At 37.2% G+C, this 27046-nt stretch overlaps 1 protein-coding gene and 1 long non-coding RNA gene across 4 annotated transcripts; both read right to left on the bottom strand.

Annotated features, from left to right (window-relative positions):
* Positions 1-1381: 1381 nt before the first annotated feature.
* LOC114473620 (uncharacterized) lies at positions 1382-3533 on the bottom strand. Its single transcript, XR_003675274.1, has 3 exons — positions 2273-3533; positions 1917-1956; positions 1382-1724 (listed from the first exon to the last, which is right to left on the bottom strand). It is a non-coding gene; the product is annotated as an uncharacterized LOC114473620 (long non-coding RNA).
* A 230-nt stretch (positions 3534-3763) lies between these two features.
* On the bottom strand, positions 3764-26826 carry lin54 (lin-54 DREAM MuvB core complex component). 3 transcript variants are annotated; one of them, XM_028463321.1, is made up of 14 exons: positions 26696-26826; positions 17103-17866; positions 13283-13388; positions 13083-13204; positions 10947-11102; positions 10687-10870; positions 10545-10612; positions 9636-9836; positions 9387-9478; positions 6968-7039; positions 6793-6895; positions 6359-6496; positions 6079-6281; positions 3764-4863 (listed from the first exon to the last, which is right to left on the bottom strand). In XM_028463321.1, exons 2-14 carry the CDS (start codon positions 17835-17837, stop codon positions 4662-4664), a joined length of 2382 nt encoding a protein of 793 aa, XP_028319122.1. In that variant the 5' UTR covers positions 17838-17866; positions 26696-26826; the 3' UTR covers positions 3764-4661. The 3 variants fall into 3 exon arrangements, with proteins under 3 accessions (XP_028319122.1, XP_028319121.1, XP_028319120.1); XM_028463320.1 differs by lacking the exon at positions 26696-26826 and adding an exon at positions 19730-19976 and having other exon boundaries at positions 4662-4863; XM_028463319.1 differs by lacking the exon at positions 26696-26826 and adding an exon at positions 19554-19712 and having other exon boundaries at positions 4662-4863.
* Between the last annotated feature and the right edge of the window lie 220 nt (positions 26827-27046).

Below are 27046 nucleotides of genomic sequence, written 5' to 3' on the forward strand. Positions count from 1 at the left end.
TAAATAAGGCCTGTGTTTAGTTTCATGTTGTTCTAAAACAAGATTTATAAGCTTTTATTAAACATTAACGATTAATACTGACACCTAGTGGTAGAAAAGAGAAAGGGCTATTTTTTCTGCATCGCTTTTTCAAACAAAAGAATAAGAAATGAAGTTTAAACACATCATACAAACAGTGTTAATATTGAAAGACAAAGTCTAGAAAGCACAAAACTTTTAATCACAAGCTTAAATCTATGAAGGTGGATGTGTCTTCATTATTCAATTGTTTTATTTAAAGAAAAAAATTTTTTTCAATCAAAATAAATATTTTCAAACAAGGGCATAAAAAGTGTTCACATGCAAAAAAAAAAACAAAACAAATAATTGCAATTAAACAGTTTTTTCTTTGAAAATATCAATTTATGATTATTATTTTTTGTTGATTGAATAATGGACAAAAATCTACCTCCATATATAAGAAGTTTTATTGTCAAGTAGTTTTCACAGCAATTAATTTGTTTTGGTCAATGTAAAATATTAACTTAATAAAAATAATAATTGAGATGGTGAAAATTTCTACCATAAAGAACAAAATGGACAATGTTTTTTTCTCTCTTGGCTGATTTATAAATTGTACAGAAACTTGTATAGTATTGTTAATAAATTGCACATGATTTTTCTCATACCGTGGCTCAGGTGGTAGTCTTCTGATCGAGAGGTTGGGGGTTCGATCCCAGTACCTGACTATGTGTCGAAGTGTCCTTGGGCAAGACACTGAACCCTAAGTTGCTCCCAGTGGTCGACTAGCGCCTTGCATGTCAGTCCTGTCCCACTGGTGAATGAGCTGATATGTAAAGCTTTGAGACTGTTTCAGTGGTGATAAAGCTCTATAGAAAATCAAGTCCATTTATCATTGGCGTCATGGACGGTTTTATTACGTCACACAGTCTCTGCGGTTTGGAAAAACAATTAAATTTGTATCTTAAAGACAAAATACAAAAGAGGAAACAAATAAAATCGATTGTTTCATTTACCGATATATTTCAAAGAGGAGTTTGATGTTGTGATTCAGTGGCTGAAGACACGCCCATCATTTAAACAAAGGAAGTTATGAAAAAAGGACAAAGTATGATTAAAAACTCTGAGTTTTTATTAGTGAGACAAACATGGACAACTTTAAACACAAAATCACACACACAAATATACACGGAAAAGAAAAAAAAATACAGTATGACATAAAAAATGATATAAAGTGACTCCAAAAACACAGGACAACTACAAATATACACAAAAAAAAAAAAAAAAAAAAAATCACTATAATGCAGAAAATTACCCAAAAATATACAAAATGACAAAAAAATAAATAAAGAGAGAAAAGGAAATGAAACTAAACACCAAATGAAAGACTTCCGTTTATTTTAGACAACTCAGTTTTTACGGAGATTAAAAAAACAACTTTAATGGCTGCTGAGTATAGATAAAAACTTAATACTTGTTTATCAGATGTGGCGCCACACAATTAGATAATTGCTAATAACTGGCTAGTTTACATCGTCAAATAAGATCCAATTATCACACTTTATTATAAAAGTCAAACTTCTTTAAAGCTATTCAGGTTAGCATCCATTTACAGTAAAACTTAACACATTTGATACCATTTCAAATACATTTCTTAAATTAAAACTGCTGTGATTTATAATTCTTTTGAGAACAAAGTCCAACTCAATCCTCCGTCAGAGACCCTGAAAAACAAAGATATGTGTTAATAGAGTGAAACAATACATCCAACTGGAAATCATGTCAAATCAAAGCCAAACCCTCATTTTAAAGTCATATTTAATCTTTCCCAGACTGGGTCAGATGGGTAGTGATTGGTATAATCATTGGGATGAGCAATAAAAGACTAAAGGAACCTCATTAGAACTCAAACATACCTGGAAACCAATTTACAGGAGTTTGTTCAGAGCAGAAAACCTGTGAATAAAACAACTTCAATTAAATAATACAGAATAATGGCTTTATTCGCCAGGAGGAGCATATAAATATAGATCCTTGCGTTGGTTTTAATGCCGATTGAAAGCTCAGTTGTTGAAAGCCTAGAAAAAGTTAAATTTAATGTAAAAAGTCGGGGAAAAAAGCCAAAAGTAAGATTAACGGATAATCTGTAATATTATAAACGGAGTTGCTGCTAAAACACGAATATTTTTCCCTACTACGTAGTCAATCAAGCCAGGGACTGGTTTCAGTATCATAAAGAGATTAAATGACAAATAATTTCCAAAGTACTTACATAATTATAAGTCATTAACCACGTGCTGAAGCAGTACTTCCGGACGGCAACTTCATTTAAAAAGGTTATCGAATTAAACAAACCACTCGTGTTTATAAGTGTTTAAAACGAACAGGAAAAACAACTAAACTAATCTTAACATTTAAAAAATATTAAAATAAAACGTACAGACGTACAGCTCCCTCCTGCACGAGCTACACTCGAGAATTCATGTCACTACTGCGCATGTGCATTGACATGGAGGCGGTCCTGAGTGACGTGACTTTAGCTAAACTCTTCTTCTTTTTGGAGTTTATTGGCAGTTTGCACTCAATGATAGGCGCACTACCGCCACCCACTGGATAGAACAGGACCAATGCTAACGCTCCTATATTAAATTAAATTTCCTTCTGTATAGGTTTTTATTTCAAAGAAATAAACAATCATTTCCTGCCAATTTAGATGTGACTATGGGCGTAACTTCCTATGAGTTAGCAAAAGTTTAGCTTGTGGCTAAAAATTTAATTAAATCAATTAAATTATCAAGTAGGTAGTTATGCTAATGCTAAACTTAAATTAGCTTGAGTTTTCTTATATTGTTTGGTTTAAAAAAAAAAAATACCATTTAAGATTGTATATTTTACTCTTATTTTAAAATTTATAATTCATGTGTAAATAAAATGAAACCCATAAAGTTCAATCCAAACCTGCAGTAATGATGGGTTTTACGGTAGTTTATCGGTTTAATTATTAGAGTAATTTTAATGCAAAAGATAAAACACATTTTTATTTAATTAAAAATGTCATTCCTTTATCTTATTTAAACTTTCTATTTATTTATTTTAGTGGGTGTCAGTTATTTTCAAGTGTGCATTAATACTCATTTAGTTTATCAAATTCATCTTGTTTTTAAACTGTTTCTCCAGTTATTGTATTTAAATATTTGTTGTATATAAATTGATGTTGACTAAAACAGAGGCTTATTTTCAGAACACAATCAACCTTTTTTTATGAAACACAGCGAGTAAAAACCAGTTTGCGATCACTTACCGATGCATCAGGCGTTGCTTCTTTTACAAAACGGTGTGAATTATTAATGTCTGGCCCATTTAAAAATAACATACTTGGATGATTGTGGCCTTGGAATTGGTTCCTGATCTATTGTTGGATATTTTTTTTAATTTGATACCGCAGCTTTAAAAGGATCCTCCACTGTTTTTACAAGTTTGGCCTAAAATTTTCTAAATGTTCTTATTAGTAGATGTATGTTTAACAAAACACATTTAGCTTTATATTTGTTTAATTAAAATACCTCTACTTTACAGTTTTAGAGCCTGTGTTCCTCTATCTTAAGATCACGTGATTGATGATGTCACACGGCCCCACTGCCTGTAAACATCCATTGTTTTCTATTGCAGTGAAACATTCAGCCTGATTTATAGATTATTTAGTAGATTTTTTTGACATCATTTAGTAGCGTTTTCAGTCAAAATAACAACTTGTGCTGCTTCTGGTTGCTCTAAATAATCAGGAAAAGTTGAAATTGTGATGTAAACCTCTTGTTTACAGAAAGAGGATAAAACAGTTTTGGGGGGATCAACCAAAAGCAACAAGTTGTCATTGTGACTGAAGAAGCCACTAAATGATGTAAAAATCAGGCTGAATGCTTCACTTTAATAGAAAACAATGGGATGTTTACAGGCAATGGGGCCATATGACATCATCAGTCATGTGATTTCAAGATGGAGGAACACAGGCTCTAAAACTGTAAAGTAGTCCCATTTTTAAATTGCAATTAAATGAATATGCATAATAATTTGTTTAATTAGACAAATCTACCAATAAGAACACTTAGAAGATCTTAGGACACATGGTAAAGGTTTTGAGTTCATTGTGTTTTTAATGTACAGTGAGATATAAATCAGCACCATGTTTTGTGTTGATTCATGATGAGGACTCTAGAGGAGATGCTCCAGGTGTGACCGCCGAGCAGGTGAACCTCAGTGTGAGAACCAGGACCAGAAGTAGAAAAAGCGCTGAACAGGTCCATGTAGCCATTAATGAGCTCTCGTTCATTCATTCCACCAATGCTACGCTAACCTGGCGTCATGAAGCACCGGCTGCAGCACTAGCACAAGCCTCATAATATTAGTGATTACAAAATAAATATCAAAAGATACACCTGTTTTTTCTGCCTACCGTAAGCACAAATATACCGATTACTTAAAAATTACAAACAGACTCTTTTTAAAAACATTAAAATCAAAAAGTTATAGTCAGGCTGAATAAAAAGGAAGAGTGGAGGTGTGAGGAGGAGCGTGGGATCAACAGCACAGAGTGTTTGTGTTTCTGAGAGGCAGTGTTTCCACTCTTCTTCCTCTTGCTCCTCCTCCTCTTCCTGCTCCTCCTCCTAACAGTTAACAGAGTCACAGTCTGTTTTAGCTTTCGCCGCCGAGCTGATGATCCTCATCAGACAGTGTCCAAACTCCTCCAGAACCATCCGTTCGGCCTCGGCCTGAGACTGTCTGGTCTGCTCCGCCCTCTTGGCCTTCTCCATCAGACACTCGCACGTGGCCTCCAGCACCTCCTTCGTCACAAACGTGTAGGGCAGCCTGAGGGAGGAGCACAAACACTCAACGTCTGACTCACAAACATTAGAAAATGTTCCACTAAAAGTAGGAGATCCGTGAGTGCAGTACGGTGTAGATTTTAGGACATCAGGAAAACCTCTGTCATTAATCAGATCAGACTCATGACTCAGCAAAACCTCCAACAGATGAAACACAGTCAAATGAAATGGCCTCAGGCTTCAAAATAAAAGTCAGACTCAACGACTTCAGTCCGTAAAACACAACATGGCATTTTATTTTGAAGGAACTGCAAGTACACATGATGAAAAGCCGTTCTATCCTTTTATTTTTTTAAAGTGAAGATATATCAATGTAATGTTTGAATAAATACAGTTAAATGAAACATTGATATATATTAAGCTTTAAAAATAGATAAAAAATAACAGCTTTCAACTTTACCGTCGTATTCAAAGCAGCAAATATTGATGGCGTCATGTGTATTTACGGTAGGGATGGGCAATATAGGCTAAAAAAATTATCTCGATAATTTCTGGTATTTATCACGGTAAGAATAAAAATCATGATAAATAAAAATGATAGATAAATAAATAAAACAATTCCAACTTAATGTCTGCTGACTCAAACAGCTCATGAGCTGATATTTTATGGAATATAATAGTGCATGTGGGTCACTCTATTAGTGTTCCTGTATGTAATTCATTTATTTCCTCACTTAAGTTGATATTATTTTCTCTAAAAAAAGCACATGAAAAGCAAAAATAACTCCATTAGTGTTTTTACTATTGATGAATCTTTATTTTATAACATAATGAATTACATAAAGTTATGGTTGATAAATATCTCTTTGATTTCCTATAATTAAACCAGATCAAGCTGATGATTTAATACTTCAGGATATGTCTAATATAAGACAATATCAAATCCGCGTTAACGGAATCACGGAATCGACCAATGAAAACGGTTAAACACGGAAACGAACAGAATCGGTGTGAAACGCCTTCACCGTGGGACAAATAACGTTTTTTTAATGGGAAAATGTTTCCTGAGACCGATTATTAGCTGCACCGCCCTCCCCCCAAAAGCTCTGTCGGTTTTTCGTGTAGTGCAGCGGCGCTCCGTGAGAATGTGATCAACTTTAATCATCTTCACCTGCTCAGTGTTCGATCTGTTATGCCTGGCTAACTAAGAATAACTCTAAAGTGTTAAATGGAGAAGATGGACGAGTGCATGTCGTACCTTCCGCCTCCGCTGGACATGACCGGCGCGGTTCTTGTCAGCAGGTCGGATATTTGCGACGACAGCTTGGTCTTTGCTGCCGTCTGTTGCTGAACTCTCACTTCTGCAGCGTCAGCCAGATGCATCAGCGTCTTCCGCTCCGGACTCTCCTCAAAGTTCTTACAGCCGATGCACTTACAGATGGACGAGCACATGATCTTGGCCTTTCAGGGGATGACATCACAGACGTGAGCAAAACATGACTGGAAAGATAAAGAGATCCAAAGAGGCGGAGTCTCACCTCGTAGCACTCGCAGTAGTTCTTGAGGCAGCCCGAGCGTTTGCAGTTGCAGCCTTTGCTGTGTCGACGGTCCGACTCTCCCTCCTTACCTTTACCAATTTTAGGTTTGAAGGCTTCTGGGTTTCGGTCCAAACACGTCTGCAGACAAACGTGTGAAAGAAAACTGTAAGACCTGTCGGTGCCACGTAGAAACAAAATGTTCACTTCCTGCCAGAGATGCTCACAGGTCAAGGACTAAGTCTTTAAAGTCAAGAAACGAGTCTTTGAGGTCAAGTCCCGACTCCTTGAGGTGAAGTCAGAGTACAGATTAAAGGACCAAGTCCTTGAGATCCAGTACTGACTCTTTTAGCTCAAGTCCAGAGTATTTAAGGTAAAGTCCTGAGTCAGGTCTCTAGTCTTGAAAGTCCCTGAGGTCCCGCGTCCCCCCTGCTCACCTTGATGGCTTTGAGACGCTCTGTTTCATGCTCCAGGTTGTTGAAGCAGTTGTTGCAGTTGCAGTTACTACAGAACTCTCCGTTAGCAAAGCAGTCACAGTATCTGAGAACAAATGGACATGTGTGAACACGTCTGTTGTGAAGCAGATTAAAAAGAATCAGTTGTCGTACTCACAATTTGAGACACTGGGACTTGGTGCAGTTGCAGGGTTTTCTGGGCCGGGAGGTGGATTCTGGAGCTGGAAAACTGAGAGGAGAACACAAAGAGGAAATCAGCTTGGTTGTCAGGTTGGGTTTATTGTGTCTGCAGGAGGACATTTAAGTGACATTTTAGTGAAAATCTGATCGTTTCTTTTCTGAAATATTACTGAAACTCACCATTTACAGGGGAACCAACACAAAGGGATGAAGATAGTCTGAGAATTATCAGCTGTATCTGGATTTGTGTGTACGTTACTACACAAAGTCTTTGGTAAGGAGTAGGGATGTAACGATTCACTCAACTCCGGATACGATTCGATTCACGATACTGGGTTCACGATATGATTCTCTCACGATTTATTTTTCAAAATGAGACTGTAGACAAATGATGATTGAAAAGTATTCCTTTATTTTTTGGGGGAAAATACTGTCTTATTTTCCTTTTATTTTTCATTGTCAAAATAATTCCTTGATAAACTATTCAAAATAATGCAATTTAACTAAAAATAAATCTTAAATTAAATAAATAAAGGAATAATACAAATGAAGAAGAAGCTTATTAATTTAAATTCTGGTTCTATAATAAACAATGCAAAACTGCATAATAGTTCTTTTTCTTTTTAAAAGTGCAACTGAAAATGTATTTTGTGCCTTAACAATTGGACTTTAAAAAAAAAAAAAAAACGTCATTGCCCTGTATTTACGTCAGATATTTGTTTGGACCAGCAGAGGGCGCTGGTAACCCAGTGGTCGGTTGGCATGCAGCGAATCTAGCAGTGAAGAAGAGATGCTATGCTAGCAGACAGAGCTAATAGAATAACGTGACTTATACAGATATTCATGTAATATTACAGATATTCTTTCGGTGCTAAAGGGGTAAGGAATCATTTATTAACATATTTAAGAGTAGAAGGCGGCCAGAAAGAAAGTATTAGCAGACTCCGCCCGCCGCCTACAGTTTTGGATGAACCTCTGCTGGTTAAAAAAGGTACTGCGATTCAATTTTCAAAAGATCGATATCAATCGTGATACTTATGAATCGATTTTTAACTGCCTTACGATTAATCATTACATCCCTAGTAAGGAGAGAACCCAGACTGATTAAAGTGTTACTGTGGCGCTCTGGAAACCACTTTAAAGTAGGGCCGAATATTACAAAAAAAGCCACATTCGGCCTTCGGTGGAGAGAGTTAAAAGCAAGGCTGAATAGTAGCGTGTGACGCACAGATTTCTTAACCATTTTATTTGGGGCTTGACAGACGGGCACATCCGTGTTAACGGAATCATGGACTAAATCACGGAATCGACCAATGAAAACGGTTAAATGCGGAAATGGACAGAATCGACATGAAACGCCGTCACCGTAAGGCAAAGAATGTTTTTTTATGGGGAAATGTTTCCGGGGACCGATTATTATGTGCACTACCCTGTCCTGACTGTCTGACTAACTAAGAATTATTACCTTTCTTTTCTATTATTTTTCCCTTCTTTTTATCTTGTTTTTTTTTTAATTTTTATTTTGTATTTATTTATTTTTTTTATACTATTATTATTATTATTATTATTATTATTATCATCTTGTTATTTGCACATTATAGTCTAACTACTGTTTATATTTATACTTATGTTTATACTTATTATCATCTCTTCTAGTTGATTGTTTATTATTGAATTGTTTTCACTATTGGAGAGAGCACAGTTGACCGAGTCAAATTCCTCGTGTGTACAACATACACTTGGCGAATAAAGATGATTCTGATTCTGATTCTGATTCTGAATAACTCAGCCCGTGTTGTCCTTTAGTTCTTTTTATTCCAGCCCTTTGTTCGTACCTCATATTTACACATTCACAGTCAGCTAGCTACCTCAAGTACAACTGTTTCAGTGGCAACTTCTGGTTTACAAAATGAAAGTCTGTTGGAGCAACGTTATTAGAATGTTATATTCTAACAACATCTCATCAGAGCTACAGAAGATCTGTAAATAAAGATGTTCTGGACGAGACCATCGATGACAAAGATTGTAGAAACATCGTAGGTTATTGATAACTTCTGACCCCTAGTGGTAAAACAACTGATGTATCCTTGTGTCCATTTAGTTTTGTTTAATCATTACGATCAGCTTCAGTAAATCATTGATCCCTGAGAGGAAATATGGTGACAAAAAAAAAAAAAAGGAATTAAAAAAATTAAAGTGGAAAACACGGGATTTGTGACCTCGTCTTACTAATAAATACACTGAACGATGTTATTTTTCATGGTTTTCTACCATAAAACTGGTGTTTTTCTGCTCTAACATTGACACGTGTCGTGTATGTAGCGTTCCTGCAGTAAAGGACGTGTGGCGAGTTATCAAAGACAGCGCGGTGCTTAACATGTGGCGCGTCGTCTCACCCGTTCAGAGGAAGTCTGGCCTGGGTCTGGACCCCTGTGAGTGGAGGGAAAGCTGAGCTGCTGGCGAGTGTCACAAAGGGGTTCTGCTGGAGCTGTGAGAGAAAACAGGAAACACTAACACATTCACAACTCGCCTCATGGAAACTACACATTTCTGTCATTCATTAAACAAGACTATTAATAAATATTAGTGAAACATATAATGCAGGTAGTGATTTGATAATGGCGTAGTAACCGGTGCCCACAGACCTGTGTGACGTATTGTGCTGGTACCACAGCGTACCCCATGTTCCCTCCTCCAGGCGCTGGGGCCAGGACGGTGCCCGGGGGAAGGTTGGCAAAGTTGGGCTGTATCTGAGTGAGGGGCGTGGCCGGCATGATGAGGCGCTGCTGCGTCTGAGGACTCGTCACCACGTGCGCTGCTGAGGGCAGAGGCTTTGGCGCCATCATCTGGTAGGGAGCAGATTTAGCCTTTTATGCTTCACACAATCATTTAAATTCACAAACCATTCACAGCTACATATAATGATCAAAATATTTTATGTACATTTAGTTTTAAATTATTGAAAAATTATTTAAATAGGGTTGAAAAAATGAAATGTTTTTTGTTTTTGTTTCAAATAATTTATTTATAATGTTTTCCCATTGTGTCTTTTTTCTACTATTTTTTGATGTGTAAAACAAACTTTAATCTTATTGTTCAATGAAGCACTTTAATAATAAACTGAATTATAAATATGTTTATTGTTTAGATAAATCTTGAAAAAATAAAATTAATAATAAATGATATGTTAAAGTTTCATTTATTCAGACAACTTTTTTTAGGAAATATATTTTGAAATTAACTTTGATCTCCTGACAGGTTTCCACTGCTGGGTGGCAGGGGGCGTGGCCAGCCTGACAGAACTGTCAAGTTGGCCACCCCCAAAAAGAACTCAAAGACACATCAAAGCGACCAGGAGGCGCCTCTGAGGAAGACTGACAGTTGACAGTCGAAACATGTCAGGAGATCAAAGTAAAATTAAAATTCAATTTCCTGAAAAAAGTTGTATAAGACAAAATTAAATTGCTGAAATGAAATAATGAAATAGCAAAATAATGTAATATTTTAATAGATAAAAATGATGTAAAATAAATCAATGTAAACAGTGACGTTACCTGTTTGACAGTTTTTGCTTGAACGATTGGTACCGACATCCTGACGGCTCCTGTGCTCATGGGTTTGGCTGTGGGACAAAGAGTAAAGTGTGTTGTTGTTGTTGTTTTGTTTGTTTTTTAGCGTCTCAGTGTTCCGACTCACCCGTCTGCACCGAGCTGGTGCTGGGGCCGCTCGCCGTGGTCGCCGTCACCAGTCGCACGTAGTGGAACCTGCTTCCTGGGACCTGGATCTGCTGCACGTTGGGCTGCGTAGCTAGAGGGATGATGGTCTTAAACTGGGAGCTGCTGACTCCGCCCACCGCTACTGGCTGCACTGGTTTGATGTTCTGGAAACCATAAAAAACTCATGGATCAGGAGGCCTCATTGATCAGCTCCTGATCAGAGCAGATCTCTGGTCTTACCTGTGCTGGACTCGGCCCCGTCACCACCTTTACTGGAGATCCAGGCGTGGCCTGCTGCACTGTGAGGATCTGCTGTCCCAGCGCTACGTTAACGGGCAGCGCTACCGACTTCTGAGATGTGTTGCCGGTCGGAGACGCCACAGATACCACAGTCACCTGCAGGAACCAAAAACTATTTAATTTATAGGTCAAATTAGTCAGCACATTGGAAATCATCACGTGATAGTGAAAATGACAGCAGGGCTAGCAGCAGTGTCTACTGAGTGGAAACCAGACGCTTTTTCATTTGGCCCCAGAGTACAATCAGACATCAACAAACTATACATGTTGGTTACTGTGTTATTGATAACAAATCTAATGTAATTTATCAACTATTTGTATGTTCAGATCAGAGTGTACGACGTGTGTTTGACCAAATTCATGCAAATGCATACGCTACGATCAGATTTCACGTCAGGTTTGAGCTTGTGTAGATAATCTGCGTTCACTGGGATCTAATGCAGAGGAAAAAGGTCCTTATCCATGCTTAAAAATGTGAAGTACACCATAAACTTTTACAAATGAGCATCGAAAGCGGCAGGTGTACATTCACGATATATGGTGGACGCGCTTCTAGGGAGCGCCGGAGGTCCCGCTGAGCGTCCCGCGCCTCCTGTGCGCCGCATTTTGAAGCTTTTCGTGCGGCGGACACTTTTCACGTGCGTCCGGTGCCTCCAACTTGGCCGACACTGGAGTTGGGATTGTTGAACTTTTGGGGCATATCGCGGCACGTCAACCAACCAGGAGCGTTCCCCAACCATGACGTATTCAGAATAATAAGGGGGAAAAAACACTAACATGAGACAGATGGACAGGCTCTTCTGCTGGAATAGAGCGCCTGTAGTTGAGGTCCTGGTAGGAGATGCTAGCACCGATGCAGGTCAGCAGGTCGTCAAACTGGGCACGGGAAAAACGGAAGCAGCGCTGAAAGTGACTCTCGTTCGAGCGCAGCTCTGGTGAATCCAAAAACGGCGCCGAGGCACAAATAAAGCCGAGCCACTCTCTAGATAATGTAGAGTCGATGAACGGGAGTTGAAAGCCGCGTGTTCAGCAAGGAACTCTAAACTTTATTCTCCATTCACCCACACTTCTCTACAACCCTCTGACATCACAGTGCACACACTGAGTTACACCAAATACATCCGATCGGAAACACCACCTTCTCATCACAATATTCCACCACTTTACAGTCACTGGGTGAATTATGAACGTAACTGGACACCACAATATCACCCATTGAATGAACACCACCGGCAACAGAGAAGCCCCTCCCCTAAACGGGCGTCCCAAGCATCTTCGACGCTGGTGACAAGCGTACTGATTCAATGAGCACAAGAGTCCAACTACGTGTGTGAGGTGCGATTTTGACGCCCAAAACGCGTTTGGTGTAATTGGCCAAAGGCACTACATAATCATTTTAAGGCTTTTTCAAAGCGTTTTGAGCGTTAGTTTCTTTTAACGTGATATTTATTGCCTAAAGCGTGTGGAGTGAGGCTGATATCAACATCATATTTCCGTGTGTGTCTCCAAAATCAGTGCTTTGTAATTGTTCGCAGCGCACACAGGGGGGCAGACGTCCCCGCTCAGGCCTCTGAACCAGGAATATTTAAGGGCTTGACATGTTAATGACGATCGAATTCAGCCGCTGCATTCATTAATATGTATTCTGAGATTAGTCAAATATCAATGTTTCATAAGTCCCACGTTGGTACTGTCATAAGACCACATGTGCACTCAGATTTACATTTGTTTTCACGCAAAGTTGATAAATGACGGTAATTAAGTTCCCAGCTAAGTCAGAAGTCAATATGCTTTCCCTCTTACTCAAAACTATACACACTTTCATTTTTTGATAGATTATTCTGCAGAATAATGAATGCATGGATAGGTCGTTCCACTGTATAGTTACATATTCCATCCTAAATGAGAAATAGGACAACAACGATCAGTTAAAGTAATGAAATAAAACATGTACAGTAGCAGGTGATATGCACCTATTCAAGATGGTTGCAACACGCCAATAACCAAGAAAGAAGAAGAAATGAAAAATAGAAATGTATAGTTTCACTAGATTATATATCAGTGTGTGTGTGTGACCTTGCTGGGAGTCTTTAGCGGTGAAATTGCGATCTTTTTGCCCGGTATGCTGGTGTTGTGAGACTCAGTCAGAGTGATGGTCCGAGGGGTCATCAGGGGGGACGTCTGGGTTAGAACACGTCCTGGAAAACACAAAAACTCAAGTGTGAGAAAAAGCGTCACCGTGGAAACAAAAGGTTTATAACATTTCAGCGTCTGACCTGCGATGACGGGAGCGACCGACGTTTGAGGACCTTTGCTGTTTACCGCCTTGGTGACGATGAACTTGATCGGCGCCGCTGAGGAAACTGGAGTTTTCTTAGTGATCTGAGTGAAGACAATGGATCGTTATGATGAAGGTGATGGGTTTGTATCTGTAGGAGCTTAAGATTCTTTTCTACAATAATGATGCACGTCTAAGCTGCTGCTTGTGATTCTCAAATCAAAATCTTCTAAATGTCCTTATTAGTAGATCTATGCCTAACAAACATTATCATGCATCATTTATTTAACTTTTAAAAATGTCTCTACTTTACAGATTTAAAGCCTGTGTTCCTCCATCTTGAAATCATGTGCCTGTAAACATCCCATTGTTTTCTATTGAAATGAAACATTCAGCCTGATTTATAGATCATTTAGTAGCGTTTTACTAAATTAGTAGCTTTTAAGATAATTTAGCAGCTTTTTAGATGATTTAGTAGCTTTTTACATAAATTAGTAGCTTTTTAGAACTTTTGGTAGCTTTTTCAGTCAAAATGACAACTTTTGCTGCTTTTGGTTGCTCTAAAAAAACAGGAAAGTTAAAGATGTCGATGTAAACCTCTTGTTTACAGGAAGAGGATAAAAACAGTTGTGATCGCAGAAAGCAAGAGTTCCAACTCTGAGGTTTGGTAGTAGACAATGAAGCAGAGAAGAAGTGCTCTCCTGAGGAGTCTTTAGTCTCCCTTAAACAGTGCACTGACATGCTCTGGTGGCTAAAGTTAGCGAGTAAATCACGAACTGTTAAAGGCTTCCCACCCTAAAGTCCTTCACTCTGCAGGATTTGTGACTTCAACAGTCACAACACATGATAAAATAACATTTTTTTAAATACAAAGTGATTGCATATATATGAAGGAATTACAAAACATATATAAATATATATAGGCTGTGTTGTAAATGACATGCTAACGTACTACTCATAACAACATACGACTCATACTAAGTGTAGCGCGATCAAATTAGATAGTATGAATAGATTGAGTACGTAAGAAATACCAGGATGTATACTATAGGGGGACAGTTTTTAGGTATGCACGATGGGCACAGTAGTCATACTCAACGTCCCATGATGCACTGGGAGCAGAACGTAAAATGGTCCTGGGACCAGCTTCAAGTTAAAAATCGAACATCCAAATGTTTTCAAATAAAAGCATCTCTTCCATTTGTTTTTTTTTTTAATGTCTTTTGTAAATAGGGCTGCAGATCTCTGAAATGTGTGAAAGAAATGTGTCTACGTAAGTTTTATGGATGAAATGAGCACATGTTGATATTCTACTTGGTCACTTATCACTTCAAATGTTTTCAGAACTTTCAAACCACAGACTGTAAAAACAAGTTCTGATGAACTACGGCCGGGCCCGCGGAATGTCTTCGCACCGAACAGCAGGTACCATGTTCCCGAGAATTCAGTGAAATGACTCGATTCCACTGAATAAAACAAATGAAATGGTGTGACGTAAAATCATAAACTATGTTGAATTACCTTTGAAAAGATAGATCACACGACTATGTTCCAAAAAATTTAGAAGTTACCGGAAAAGGGGGTAGGCCCCCATCCACCCCCTTTTCAAAAATGTCTCAGAGAGGCTCTTGACATCCGCTCATAGAATATCCATGTCAAATTACAGCTTGAATCAATGAACATTAACGGAGGAGGAGTCATTTGAAAAATGGGGCCCTCTGTGAAATGGGCCCCATTCATTTATTGGTGTGTCAGTGATTCGGTACCACCAACTGACGCAATGTTTGACTCACAAATAAGTAAGTAATGTTTATTACTGTAGGACCTTTCATAGGCAGAGGTCACAAAGTGCTTTACATATTCGCTCACTCACATTCACACATCAATGGGACAGAAATAAATGAGAAAACAACTTCAATGGAAACCGCCTTAAAAAAATGGTGGTGGGGGGGGCTCGGGCTCCTAATCGAATGTTGCGAGGCATAATCATAATCTATGTTGAATTACTTTTGAAGCGATATACAGTATATAAAACGACTATGTTACCATGAATTTGGAAATTACCGGAAATAGAGGGTGGGCCCCTGGGAAAAAAGGGCTCCGAGCGTCTCATCATATTCATTCATAGAGAATATTCATACTAAACTGCCAATTATTCGGTACCACCGACCGTTGTGATATTTGACTCGCAAATAAATGAGAAATCGACTTTGTATCTTCTTTTACTTTTGGGGCCTCTTGGGGCCCTCCTGGGCTCCAAATCAAAAATCGAGCTCCGAGCGTCGATACGTACACATCCATAGATTATAGCTACCAAATTTCAGCCAGATCCATTCACGAATAGCAGAGGATGATTTTAACTAGTGTACACAACAAGAAGACAAACAACAACAAAGTGAGAGCGTTTTGAGTCCAGTAGCCCAGCATGAAAATGGATGGGACAAGCTCACCGGTGGAGTGAAGCTTTTATTTTTAGAGCTCCTACGTTGTGTTCAAGTGATCATTTTTCTGTGAGGTTTGTTTTTTGAGGTTGAAAAACAGGATTTGAAGTCATATGACGATGATTGACAGCCGCGGATCATGCGTAGCTCGCTTTGTGAATAGCAGTTATGTCGTGAAGGAAAGCTGAGACGCCATTTAACTAAATATTTGAGTGTAAATATATGGTGGTTTTGTTCTAACCTCTTTGATCTGAACAAGATGTTGGTAGAATGTCCAGTGGGAAAAATACTTAATAAAGGTGCTTTAACACCGAACACGACTGAAGTGACAAAAGCGACAAAATCACATTAAAATCAATGTAAATGATGCAACCTCAAGATATCCCCCCTTAAGCAACTTGCGTGATTGAAATATTTGAACTTTTCAAGCAATTTCTAGCGGCAAATCCCTCGTCCTTCACTGTCTGTAGAGCAAAAGCTGCAGCCCCTCCCTGCTCCCTCCCACTTCAGCGCAGACGGCTGCAGCGGAGGCTGTACAACTTCCTTAATTTATCGGGGCAAAATTAAAGCGATTAACTTCTTGAAAAGCACAGTAACTTCTGATCATAACACATTCTGAGTGAACCAAGACGGTAAAGAAGTGATCAACCCTCTCTCTCTTTCTCTCTACCCTGTCACCGACTGAACACACACCCACACGCATCTCAAGTCATCAGGGCAGTACGCTAAGTGGGCGGGGCTTGTTACCATACATCCTACTGCGCAGACTCTGGCTCCAAAATTGCAAAATGGTTGCGCCCCTAAGCGTAGTATTTTGGCTTCAAGAACGTTGAGTAGGAACAGCTACAGTGCACGCCCACTGGTTCAAAGGTGGAGAATCAGAGATATTTAGCCTCAGTGTGCTTCAGGTTATTAATGCTGTAGGTTCCAAATGCATCCTGGGAAACTTGGAAGTATACTTCAGTGGGAACGCTCATCATCCTAATCACACTAATAGTATATAGTAGACAGTATATACTCATTGAGTTTGTAGTGGATAGTACGTTAGGGACATTTACAACACAGCCTTAGATTAATTTTCAAGAGGTTTTTGAAACAGAAGTTGTGGGTGAAAAGTTGCACCACATGATAATTCAAAGTGAATGCATATATACTGTATGGAGGAACTACATATATATGATATCTTTTCTTTCTATGCATTTAAACCTTTCTTAACGGAAAGAAATGCTGTTTCTTGTCACGTGACGTCATTGACCCGTTTTAATAACAGCTCTTGCTCAGTTCTTCTTCTGTGGTTTAATTCTGTAAAAGCAGCTCCAGGCCTGACGCTGCAAGAGGAAAACCTTCCTCCGTCTCTTTTCAAACGTCAACCTTTACCTGAACAGTCTTAAGATGCTGAGCCTGTAACGTGGACATCTGGTTCCCAGCGTTGCCTACGATTGATTTGAGTTCTGTCCTCCCACCGATGGTCACCACTTTAAACTGTGGCGTTTGCGTCTTAGCGTCTCCTGCGGCCTGTGAAACCACAGGCTTACTGCCCGTGTGCGGCAGCTGCAGCACAAACGGCTGCACCGACTTCCCGATCGCTGTCAACAGAAGTTTCTGGCCGTCCTGTTTGATGATCTGCGGCGTGGTGCCGGCACCCCTCCCCGCCTCTGTGGCCTGTGATGAGGCCACCTTGTTGAGGATGATCTGGTGGTTTGCTGCAGAGATGGTGAAGGGGCCCGTGAGCTTCTGCAGCCCGCTGGTGGAGACGCTGGTCCCGGTCACGCTGTCCGTGGTTCTGGTGGTGGCGACGGATGTGGCCTGGACCGGTTTCAGGGTGATGATGGAGGACGGCATGCTGCTGGCCATGGAGACGCTGGAGGAAGCTCCAGGGTTGATGGTTAGGGGGGAGTCCGTGCTCAGAGCTGGTTGTGGGGCAGCCACGTCTGAGCAAATGTTCAGGGTTTCTGAAGACGAGTCCGTCTCCATGGGAACCGTCAGGTCCAAAGGCTCCGGTTTGACCCCCATGGTCCCGTCGGGCTGAGAAGGGACGACCTTCTCCATGGCCTCAGTGTCCATGATCTCATCGGGGAGGAGGCTGTTGAGCTCTGGTGAAACCACGTCCATGTCTACAAACACCCCACTATCTGCTCCCCCTAAAGTAAACAACAACAAAAGACAATTATTAACCAGGGTTGGAATCTACTACATTTTTCAATTACAATTAGGTTTTTAATTATCCATCCTTAATTACAATTACGGCAATCCTGTATTTTTTCCTCTTTTTTTAAATGTATTTTTTGCCACATACAACACAAAGACAGAGACAGTTACAGAAAAAATGCTGACATGTTACCACAGACCAGATATGTTTGTGTGTGTGATATTATAATAACTATAGTAATGATATTGTGCTATTAGAGGGTGAGGGGAGGAGACAAGAACAAGTTAATAATAGACAAATATGTGGGGAAATGAAAGATATATAAATATATACATAGACTTACAAAATATATATAATAAAATTGAGAGAACAGAGGAAAGAAAAGGCAAGAAATTAAAAATAAATAAATAAATATATTTTTCAAAAACTAAGAAAGGGGGATAAATGATTCAACCTGGAGCCTGGCGCCCAGGTGAACTGAAGGGGCCAGGTAAGAACCCAGCAGACACTGGGAGGGTCTGAGGGGGACCCCATCCACAGTCCTCCTCTGCACCTCTTTTTTTCTATTTTAAATGTATTGATTTATTTTTCCTCTTCCCTCCCTGTCCAGGTATCCCTCTCTGGGCTGCCTCCAGTCCGATATTTTCTACAATTACAAATAAATTCCAATTGTTATTTTGACCTGAAAGTCAATTACAATTATGTTCTCAATTACCAAAGTTCAATTCATATAGCGTTGTGATGATTGTATGTGTATATACGGTCATTTTAGCATCTTTACATTTTAGTGCATTGACCATTACATTGTAAACTTGAACGTTTAAATTATTAAATAGATTAAGTAGTTCATACTCAAAGTTATAGAAAAAGTTCTACAAACTTAATTATGTCATGGTGGTGTAAGAACTAAATAATAACATGCTAAGAATGATAAAGTCCTGTTATTTCTGTTGTTTCAAATAAGGATTATATAAAAAATAAACTTACAGTAATTCATATAGCACTTTAATTTAACCATTATCAAACAGTACAAGTAACCAGTTATACAACCTTTTAAATTTTGACTTTTAAGTTAATCAACTTTAAAAAATTGAGGCAATTGATGGCCTCAATTTTTTTATTTTTTTTTTAATAGTTCTGTTAACTTATTCTGGTTTACAAAGTATATCTTATGAAAACATCAGTTATATTCATTGTATTTCTACTCTGTAAAATTGTATTGTCCTTATTAAAATAAATAAATAAATAAATAAATAGTCATTGACATTTTCTATAGAATGTCCATGGTAATTTCAATTACAAAGTCAATTATATGAACTCAATTACAATTACATTATGGTTACAACGGCAACACAGTTTTAAATTACAATTTAAATTATAATTACACCATAATTGTCATTAATTATCAATTACAATTATAATCGACCCCAACCTTTGTAGTAAAAACTGACAGATTCAATTTAGTGCAATAAAAGATGGAATGTTAATAACAAAGACAAAAACACACTAAAACATATAAAAACTGCATATTTTGAAGCACTTTTTCCAGAACGTTCCCTAAAATAAACACAATAACACAAAAACAAGTGTATATCTGTGTAATAAAACAAACTACAGGTAACAACGTGTGCATTTTAATCCATGTCTATCACCTGATCGCTAATATTTAGGCTCCTCACCTTTGACAGCTGGACTGCATCCAAAAAACACAACACTTCTTCACTAAAACACGCATTTAACGACGTGTAACTCTCACAAACTATCACACACTCAACACAAACACGACCGGTAAATGAAACGGCTGCAATCTTAAAGAAAACACGCAATATATTCAGCGAAAATCTGCTTCTTGTCCCGTTTTAGTTCAGCTTGAATTTCGAAAGATCCGCCATTTTTACCCCGTCATCAGCTCCGTTAGCTCGGCGGCTAACACTTAGCTCCGATAAATAACATTAATAATCGTTTAATACAGATGTTCATATTAAACTGAGACCTTGATTAAGGCATTAGGATGTCTACGCAAAGTCTACAAATACCGCAAAGTAGCACCGGCGCCTGAAAACAACTCTTTATGACAACGTAAACAATGCTAGGGCTCTGTGAATCACCAGTCAGCTGGGATGCATTTCTGTTCATCACACTTATCGAAACGTTAGCAACAACTGCACATCTAAACGTCCGCACGTGCCACAGGAATCACACGCTTATAATCATAGTAAATTGATTGTTATAAATATCACGTTTAAAGTTTAAAGATATCGATAAAAGCAACCGTTTAGACTCGCGTTTGGATTACCGGTGTTTCAGATTCACTGGTAACACGAGTATCTGGTGACCATTTTTTCCTAACATCGTGAATGGGTTCTATTGATTTCAACATGGCCATTTAAAGGCAACCAAACAACCAAAACTGATTTGAGCTAAGAATAAATAAATAAATATTAAAAGTTACACTGAACAAAGTGATACCAAAATTCAAACACAGAACAAAAGAAAAAAATAAAAAAAAATAAAAAATGTTAAATGATAATTAAAAAAACGAAACAAAAAAGACATATTTACAAGGAGAAATAGAATAACATTAAATACGGAAATGTGATCAATAAATAGAAAACTATTGGGTAACAAAATAAAAACTTTTTTTTTTTTTTTTTTACCAAAGCCACAATAACCGTGAGAAAATATAAAGACAAAGAATTTAAAACTCACAACTTGATAAGTAACCACATTACATCTTATCTGAAAACAATGACATGAGAAGATGAGGAAAAAAAAAAAAAAATTAAGTCTAACTACAAAAAGATAAATAAATAAACTAACAAAGTATGACAATAACAGCCTATAGTTATTATGTTGCAGATAGTACCAGAAACTGCTCAGCAGGGAAATAACACCACAGACTGACTGATTCTCACTATATTGTTTAATTCCATATAACTTTACTGTAAAGCCTAGTTTAAAGAATCTCTACTTCCCCTAAGGAGAGTTAACATTTAGTGTTTGTTAGTTTACACATTTCCTTTTAGTTCTAGTTATTCCCTAAACCAGTGGTTCTCAACCTGTTCAGCCCATGACCCCCAAAATAAAGGTTCCATAGAGCAGGGACCCCCACTGTATCTGAAGGTGGTTGAACACAGACATGAACATTGAAGAACAGTCATGTGGAGACAGGACCATCTATAAGGGGGGAATAAAGGGGAGAGATTTTTGGGGTCCATCCATAAAGTCAGTAAAATGATGGTCCATTGTTCTATGAATCTGTGATAACCACATTTACTTATTCATCTGAATAATATCCACTGTTATCCAGGAACATTTATTATTATTATAGTCATCTTAAAGATGGAAATACTGGTTTTAATCACTAATAAAATGGTTCAAAGTGACCAAAAATGGTGGAAATGGTGGTGAAATGGGATTTTAAATACCACAGAAAATGGTTAAAAGTTGTAAATTAGAGTGGATAAAAACAGACAGAAAAAGAGGTGAAAAGGGTTCAAAGTGTCAATATTGGAACAATTAGTTTAAACTGGCAAATAACAGGCATGACAAATCGTGAATGTGGGTAAATTGGCAAAAATAAGCAAAAAATATGGTGAAAAGAGGTTAAAAGTGACAATAATAGGTCAACATGTGACATTAAGTGTAAAAGTGGTAGAAATGGTTTATAAGTGCTGAACATGTCTGGAAAGTAGAAAAAATGTGTAGAAAAGTCATTGAAATGTGATGTAGAAGTGTCAGAAATGGGAGAAATGTAGCAAAAATACATTAAAAGGAGCAAAAATATGGCAAGAAAAAGTGATGAAAATAGGTTAAAATATGGTGAGTTTGGCATAGATGCAAAAAAGGGTAAAAATAAGCAAAAATGGGCTGAAATTGCTAAAAATATAAATTCTTAGTTTCTTGAAGGCATCTGGTGGTGACCCCATCCCAGTGTCTCATGACTCTAAATGGGGTCCTCCTGACTCCACGGTTGAGAACCACTGCCCTAATCAAATGTCATTATAGGCTGTTTTTCCCTGAATCATGCTTAATACGGTAAATGGAGTTAACTATTGACATTAATAGCAGAAATGCACTGAAACAAACATGCACTGGAATCACGACACATTTTCAATGAGATTTGACCTCCAGCCGTTTGCTACACTTGCTAAAGCTAACAAGAGTTAAAAATGGTCCCAAAAACATGTGGGTGAGGGTTTAGTTCATGTCACATAAATGTATAGATATTTCCATTTCATTAGGTGAAGTTCTTAATATTACGACATATTCTGTCAAATTGTGCATCGAGAATTGACATTCCATGTCCCTGACCTTGCGTTTATTAGAGGTGAGTACTGTATTTACAAGGATGTTGCAATACGATACAATATTATCAGGATATCACAAGATATTTCGATATTCTACCAGTTAATATCAAAATTAAACGTAGAGATGAAAAATCAAGTTGCTGTTTATGTTCATCAGAAGATATTGATCATTCAGAGAACAAATTGAGTCAAAACTATGCTTCAAAATATCCTATTTATTATTATTATTAATATTATATCTATGGAATGGAGGTGCAGAAGTGACACAATTTTCAAGGTTTTTCTGTAAGAACAGGAGCTGGTCAACATGCCCATAGTTGGACTGAGAAGAGACGATGTCTCCAGCAATAGAAAACACACGTCCATGAAAAAGTGAAAAATATGATAAGAAAAATATTGATTATCAGAAAGAAAAAATTAATTAAATAAATTGATTTTTAGAAAAAAAAAAAGAGATTTAATTTGATTTTTTTCCACAGCCCTAGTGTTTATAGAGACAAAGTGTGAGTAAATTGGAGATATTCTCCCAAAACATGCACTAAAGGAATACTCAGCGTAAAATAGCAACTTCCGCATCATTTTTCCGTTTATTTTTTACTTTGACCCAGAAAAAGTTGAGGAACTAAATATTGTATCATAGTTTGCACTTCCACTTATAAAAGTTATCAGTGTATTTAACTGTAAAACACTTTGCAACCCACTAAGTAGGGCTGCACAATTAATCAAATTTTAATCGTGATCATGATTTTGGTTGACACGATTAAATTTATCTGATCAATATTTATATTTAAAATACAGGCTCTGCTCTCATGTATTTATACTGTTAGTCTTTGGAACATTTTAAATTCTTGGGTTAATTTTTTAAGCATAATTCTTATTTAAAGCTTTATTTTTACTATAAACTCTACACATATTGTTTGTTTAAAAGTAGCGTAATAAAAACAGATTTTTTTTCTAACATGATAAATAACAGGGATTAACATTTTGACCATGATCGTGCAGCCCTACCACTTAGTGTAACAAAGTTTGATATTTTGAAATGTTAACCACAAAATATCCAAGCATTTTTACCTCTAGAATCTTGAATATACAATTTTTTAGATTTTGTGACCAATCTTAAAAAAAATTAAAAAAAAAAGACAATTTGTGGGAATTTTGTGAAATTGTTAAAAATTGCAAGTTTTGTTTTTTTATTAAAGAGACTGTTTGACTATTTACGATTGAAAATTACTTCAATTGTGTAACTATCAACACAAAAAGCCCAAACCACCTGCAAATATTGGGGAGTTTTGATGAATCTGTGACTTGAATCATTTTTTTATTTTTTTATTTATTCAGTTCATTTCCGACATGGTTGCAATCACAGAAATTGATTTTGACATTCAGAGCAGAATCACATCATTGTTTTTTTTTTTTTTTTTTTTTTGTCCTTTTGCATGCCGGAAAGGGCGACGGAAAAAGCATTATGCTTATCCAGATCCGTCCCCGTCCTATGACGATTAATATAAAGATTCATTACTATTTAACTGTCTGCACATTTCTTGTATATTCTGCACACCCTGAGTGATCTTATGCCAAATGTAACAAGTGAATTTCTCCATTGTGAGATCAATAAAGGATTATCTTATCTTATTATTTCTCTGTTATTTTTATTTCCTCCATGAAGTGAATTTCATTCTCTAGTGCAGTGGTTCTCCAACTTCTTCACAATTCCCTTTCTCTTATTTCTGAATCCATGTACCCCCTTTGTCCGACTACATTTTACACAGAATATTATAATAAAAACATCTATAGATCATAATGATGGAATAAATGAGTAAAAACACACATTTTAAAGAATCTCATTCTATAAAGAAAATGAATAAAACAGTAGTGCCTTCTGAACAGATATATTTCTATAGTTTATAGTGATAAACCGATACATCGGCCAGCTGATATTATCGGCCAATTTGTGTTTTTACGTTTATCGGCATGATGACCGACCGATGCGGGCTGCTGCGTTTGCTAATCCGCATTATTTACAGAAAGCAGAAAATGTTTTTTTTTTACTTGTTCTACATCACCTGTTTTTAATATTTGGTTAATATTCTTGTGCTATACACAGTGTTGGGAGTTAAGATAACTCTGAACCCTATAACTGCATTGTTTGGGCTCATCTCTGCAGACCTGTGTCTTCCAATAGGAGGCCATAAGGTGGAGGTCACCTTTAGCACTTTGCTCGCTCGTCGCCTTATTCTTTTGAAATGGAAAGATTTGATAATACCCTCTGTGACGCATTACAGATATTGTCTGTAATATTAAACTAGAAAAAATAAGGTACACACTACGTGGCTCACAGCAGAAGTTTTTTAAGATGTGGAAATTATTTCTAGTATACGTTGATAAGCCAACAATATCTGTTTCCTATTGATTTTTTAAATATTTTTATTTATATTTGTACTTACTATTTACAGTTGAACTTTATGTGGCGTGTCAGTTCATTATCTATAATGGTGACAGCGAGGGTGGGAGTGGGTATGGGATTTAGTTTTTGTGTGTTTTTTCTTTTTGTCGTGCGTTATTGTTCTGTATTTTATAATGCAAAATTTAATAAATATATTTAAACAAATTCTTTACTTGTTGTCATTCTACATCACCTGTTTTTATTATTTGATCAAAAGTAGTATCAGCTCAAGAACATTGGCCGTCCGTATATCGGTCGATCCCTAATAGTTCATATTATTTCCAGTCGTCCCCATCCAGTGATTCTTAGATTTTCAGTTCATGTTCTAATAAAGATCATTTCCATCAGCATTATTATAATTGTCATTTTTTTAAACTAAAAAAATAAACACCATAAAATCCTATATTTTTTAATGCTTTAGTTTGTTAACTTTTCGCTCTCAGGTACCCTACCCTCTGCAGTGCCATCGCGTGTACCCCCTTTTGAGAACCACAACATTCATGTCACTATTTAAAATAATGACCAATCTGAGCATTAACAGGAAATAACAATGGGTTTGTTTGTTTTTGTTGTTATGTTTTTGTTGCATATTCTTACAGTCGACTCGAGTTTTTAGAGTCATTTGGTGTAAGTTTTAGTTGTTTTGTGTGTTTCTTTAATTTGTTTTGTTGTCTATGTCAGATAAATAAATGGTAGTTTTTCCACCTCCATCATCATTATGTTGATTTGTACAGTAGCTATTGTTTTACGTTTTCTTCAACTGTAACTCTTTAAATCTAATACACAGTTAGAATTGATGCTGTAATATAAAAAAAATACAATGAACCAAGGACTGTAATAAACACTGAAAAATGCAAACAAAAAGACACAAAGAAGAAAAAAAACACAAAAAAATATGACAATTATATATGTCAACAATAACAAAATAAACTAATATTTAAAGCGTTTGGTACCAGCTTGCTGTACTTTCAGAATATAATAAAGCTGGGCAATATATTGAGATTCAAGATATATTGAGTTTTCTATTTTGGTGATATGTAAAATTACAATATCTTATTTTTTATTAAAATACTCCTTCACTGCTTTCACTACTTCTGTGAACATATAAAGCTCAGTTAGACAATCACTGATGTGTGTTCTAACCCAGACCTTCATCTAAACAAGACACACTGTAGAACTCACTCACATGTGCTGTCCCCTATAGGAGAAAATAACTAAAGTGACACATATTGTGCAGCTGTTGTTAATAAATGTGCCTGTGTGGTATTTTGCGTCAGCAAATTTAACCCAGAATTGTTTTTCTGGTAAGACTTTGTTCGAATTAAAAAAAAAAAAATCAAGATTTATATCGTATATATCGCAATGAAAAAAATATGGAGACATGAGTTTTGTGCCAAATCGCCCAGCCCTAGAATAAAATGAGACAAAATAAACCCTGAAACACACAATAACTAAATATACAAGAAAAAACATTAAATAAACAAAAACGAAAGACCAGTCAAACAACAACAAAGGGAATCTGATCTAATCGGATCATTGTAGGACAGTTTGGATCTAATAATCTTTGATCTCAAGATCTAATAGTATCAACAGGAACAAAGGTGAGAGAAAATATCAATAAAAACTAAAACAACAAAACAAACTGAACTAGTTAACTATTTAACCTGTGGCACTTTGTCTTATTTTTATTTTTTTTATAAAACAGCTGTGATTAATATAATAAATAGACAGTAAATAAACTTTAACAGGCCTCAAACAGAAAGTATATGACTGATGTGAGTGATTTATGAGCTAAATACTGGTGTAATATCACCATGTTTTAATGCAGATGTTGATCATATGTCAGTCTAAGTCTGTCCTATCCTCCTCCTCTTCCTCAGGACCTTCATCATCAGCCCACAGATCAGAACAACTGTTCCTACAAACTTGCTGAGCCTGCTAACCCGAGCTAGCTAGCACAACATTACACCTCCAACACTGAGTCCGGGCCCGGTAAGCGAGGCTTCCGGGCCGGACACGAAGAGCCGGTGGACCCGGGGCCAGGCCGGAGCGGTGGGGTCGAGCTTACCCGGGAATGAGGCGCTGGGGCGGGTTTCCAGGCCAAAACGAGTGAAGGAAAAAGCGATTGTTCAAAATACCGCGCCGAGCGCCATTCCTCCCTGACATTTCACAGGCCGGCACCGCCCTCCGCGCCTGACGTCACGGTGACGTCAGACTTAAAGGGACAGCGCACCTTATTTATTTATTTCTCTTTAAAGTGTGTTTAACAACTACAAATCTACATTTGGTGACAATAACTGCATTTTACATTATTTTTAGATATGGATGATGATTTTTTAAATCTTAAATAAGTGTTTTTCAACCTTAGGGTCGTGACCCCAATGTGGGGCTGCCTAAAATGTCTAGTAATTGATTAAAA

Source organism: Gouania willdenowi, chromosome 12 (assembly GCF_900634775.1).
Source record: "Gouania willdenowi chromosome 12, fGouWil2.1, whole genome shotgun sequence".
Taxonomy (NCBI): Eukaryota; Metazoa; Chordata; class Actinopteri; order Blenniiformes; family Gobiesocidae; genus Gouania; species Gouania willdenowi.

Coding starts and splice junctions, on each gene's coding strand:
- lin54 (XM_028463321.1), bottom strand. CDS start 17,837: ATGGACGTGGTTTCACCAGAGCTCAACAGCCTCCTCCCCGATGAGATC. Junction 10,871..10,946: donor CGGGGCCGAGTCCAGCACAG/GTAAGACCAGAG, acceptor TATGGTTTCCAG/AACATCAAACCAGTGCAGCC. Junction 6,497..6,792: donor AGCGTCTCAAAGCCATCAAG/GTGAGCAGGGGG, acceptor GTTTGTCTGCAG/ACGTGTTTGGACCGAAACCC.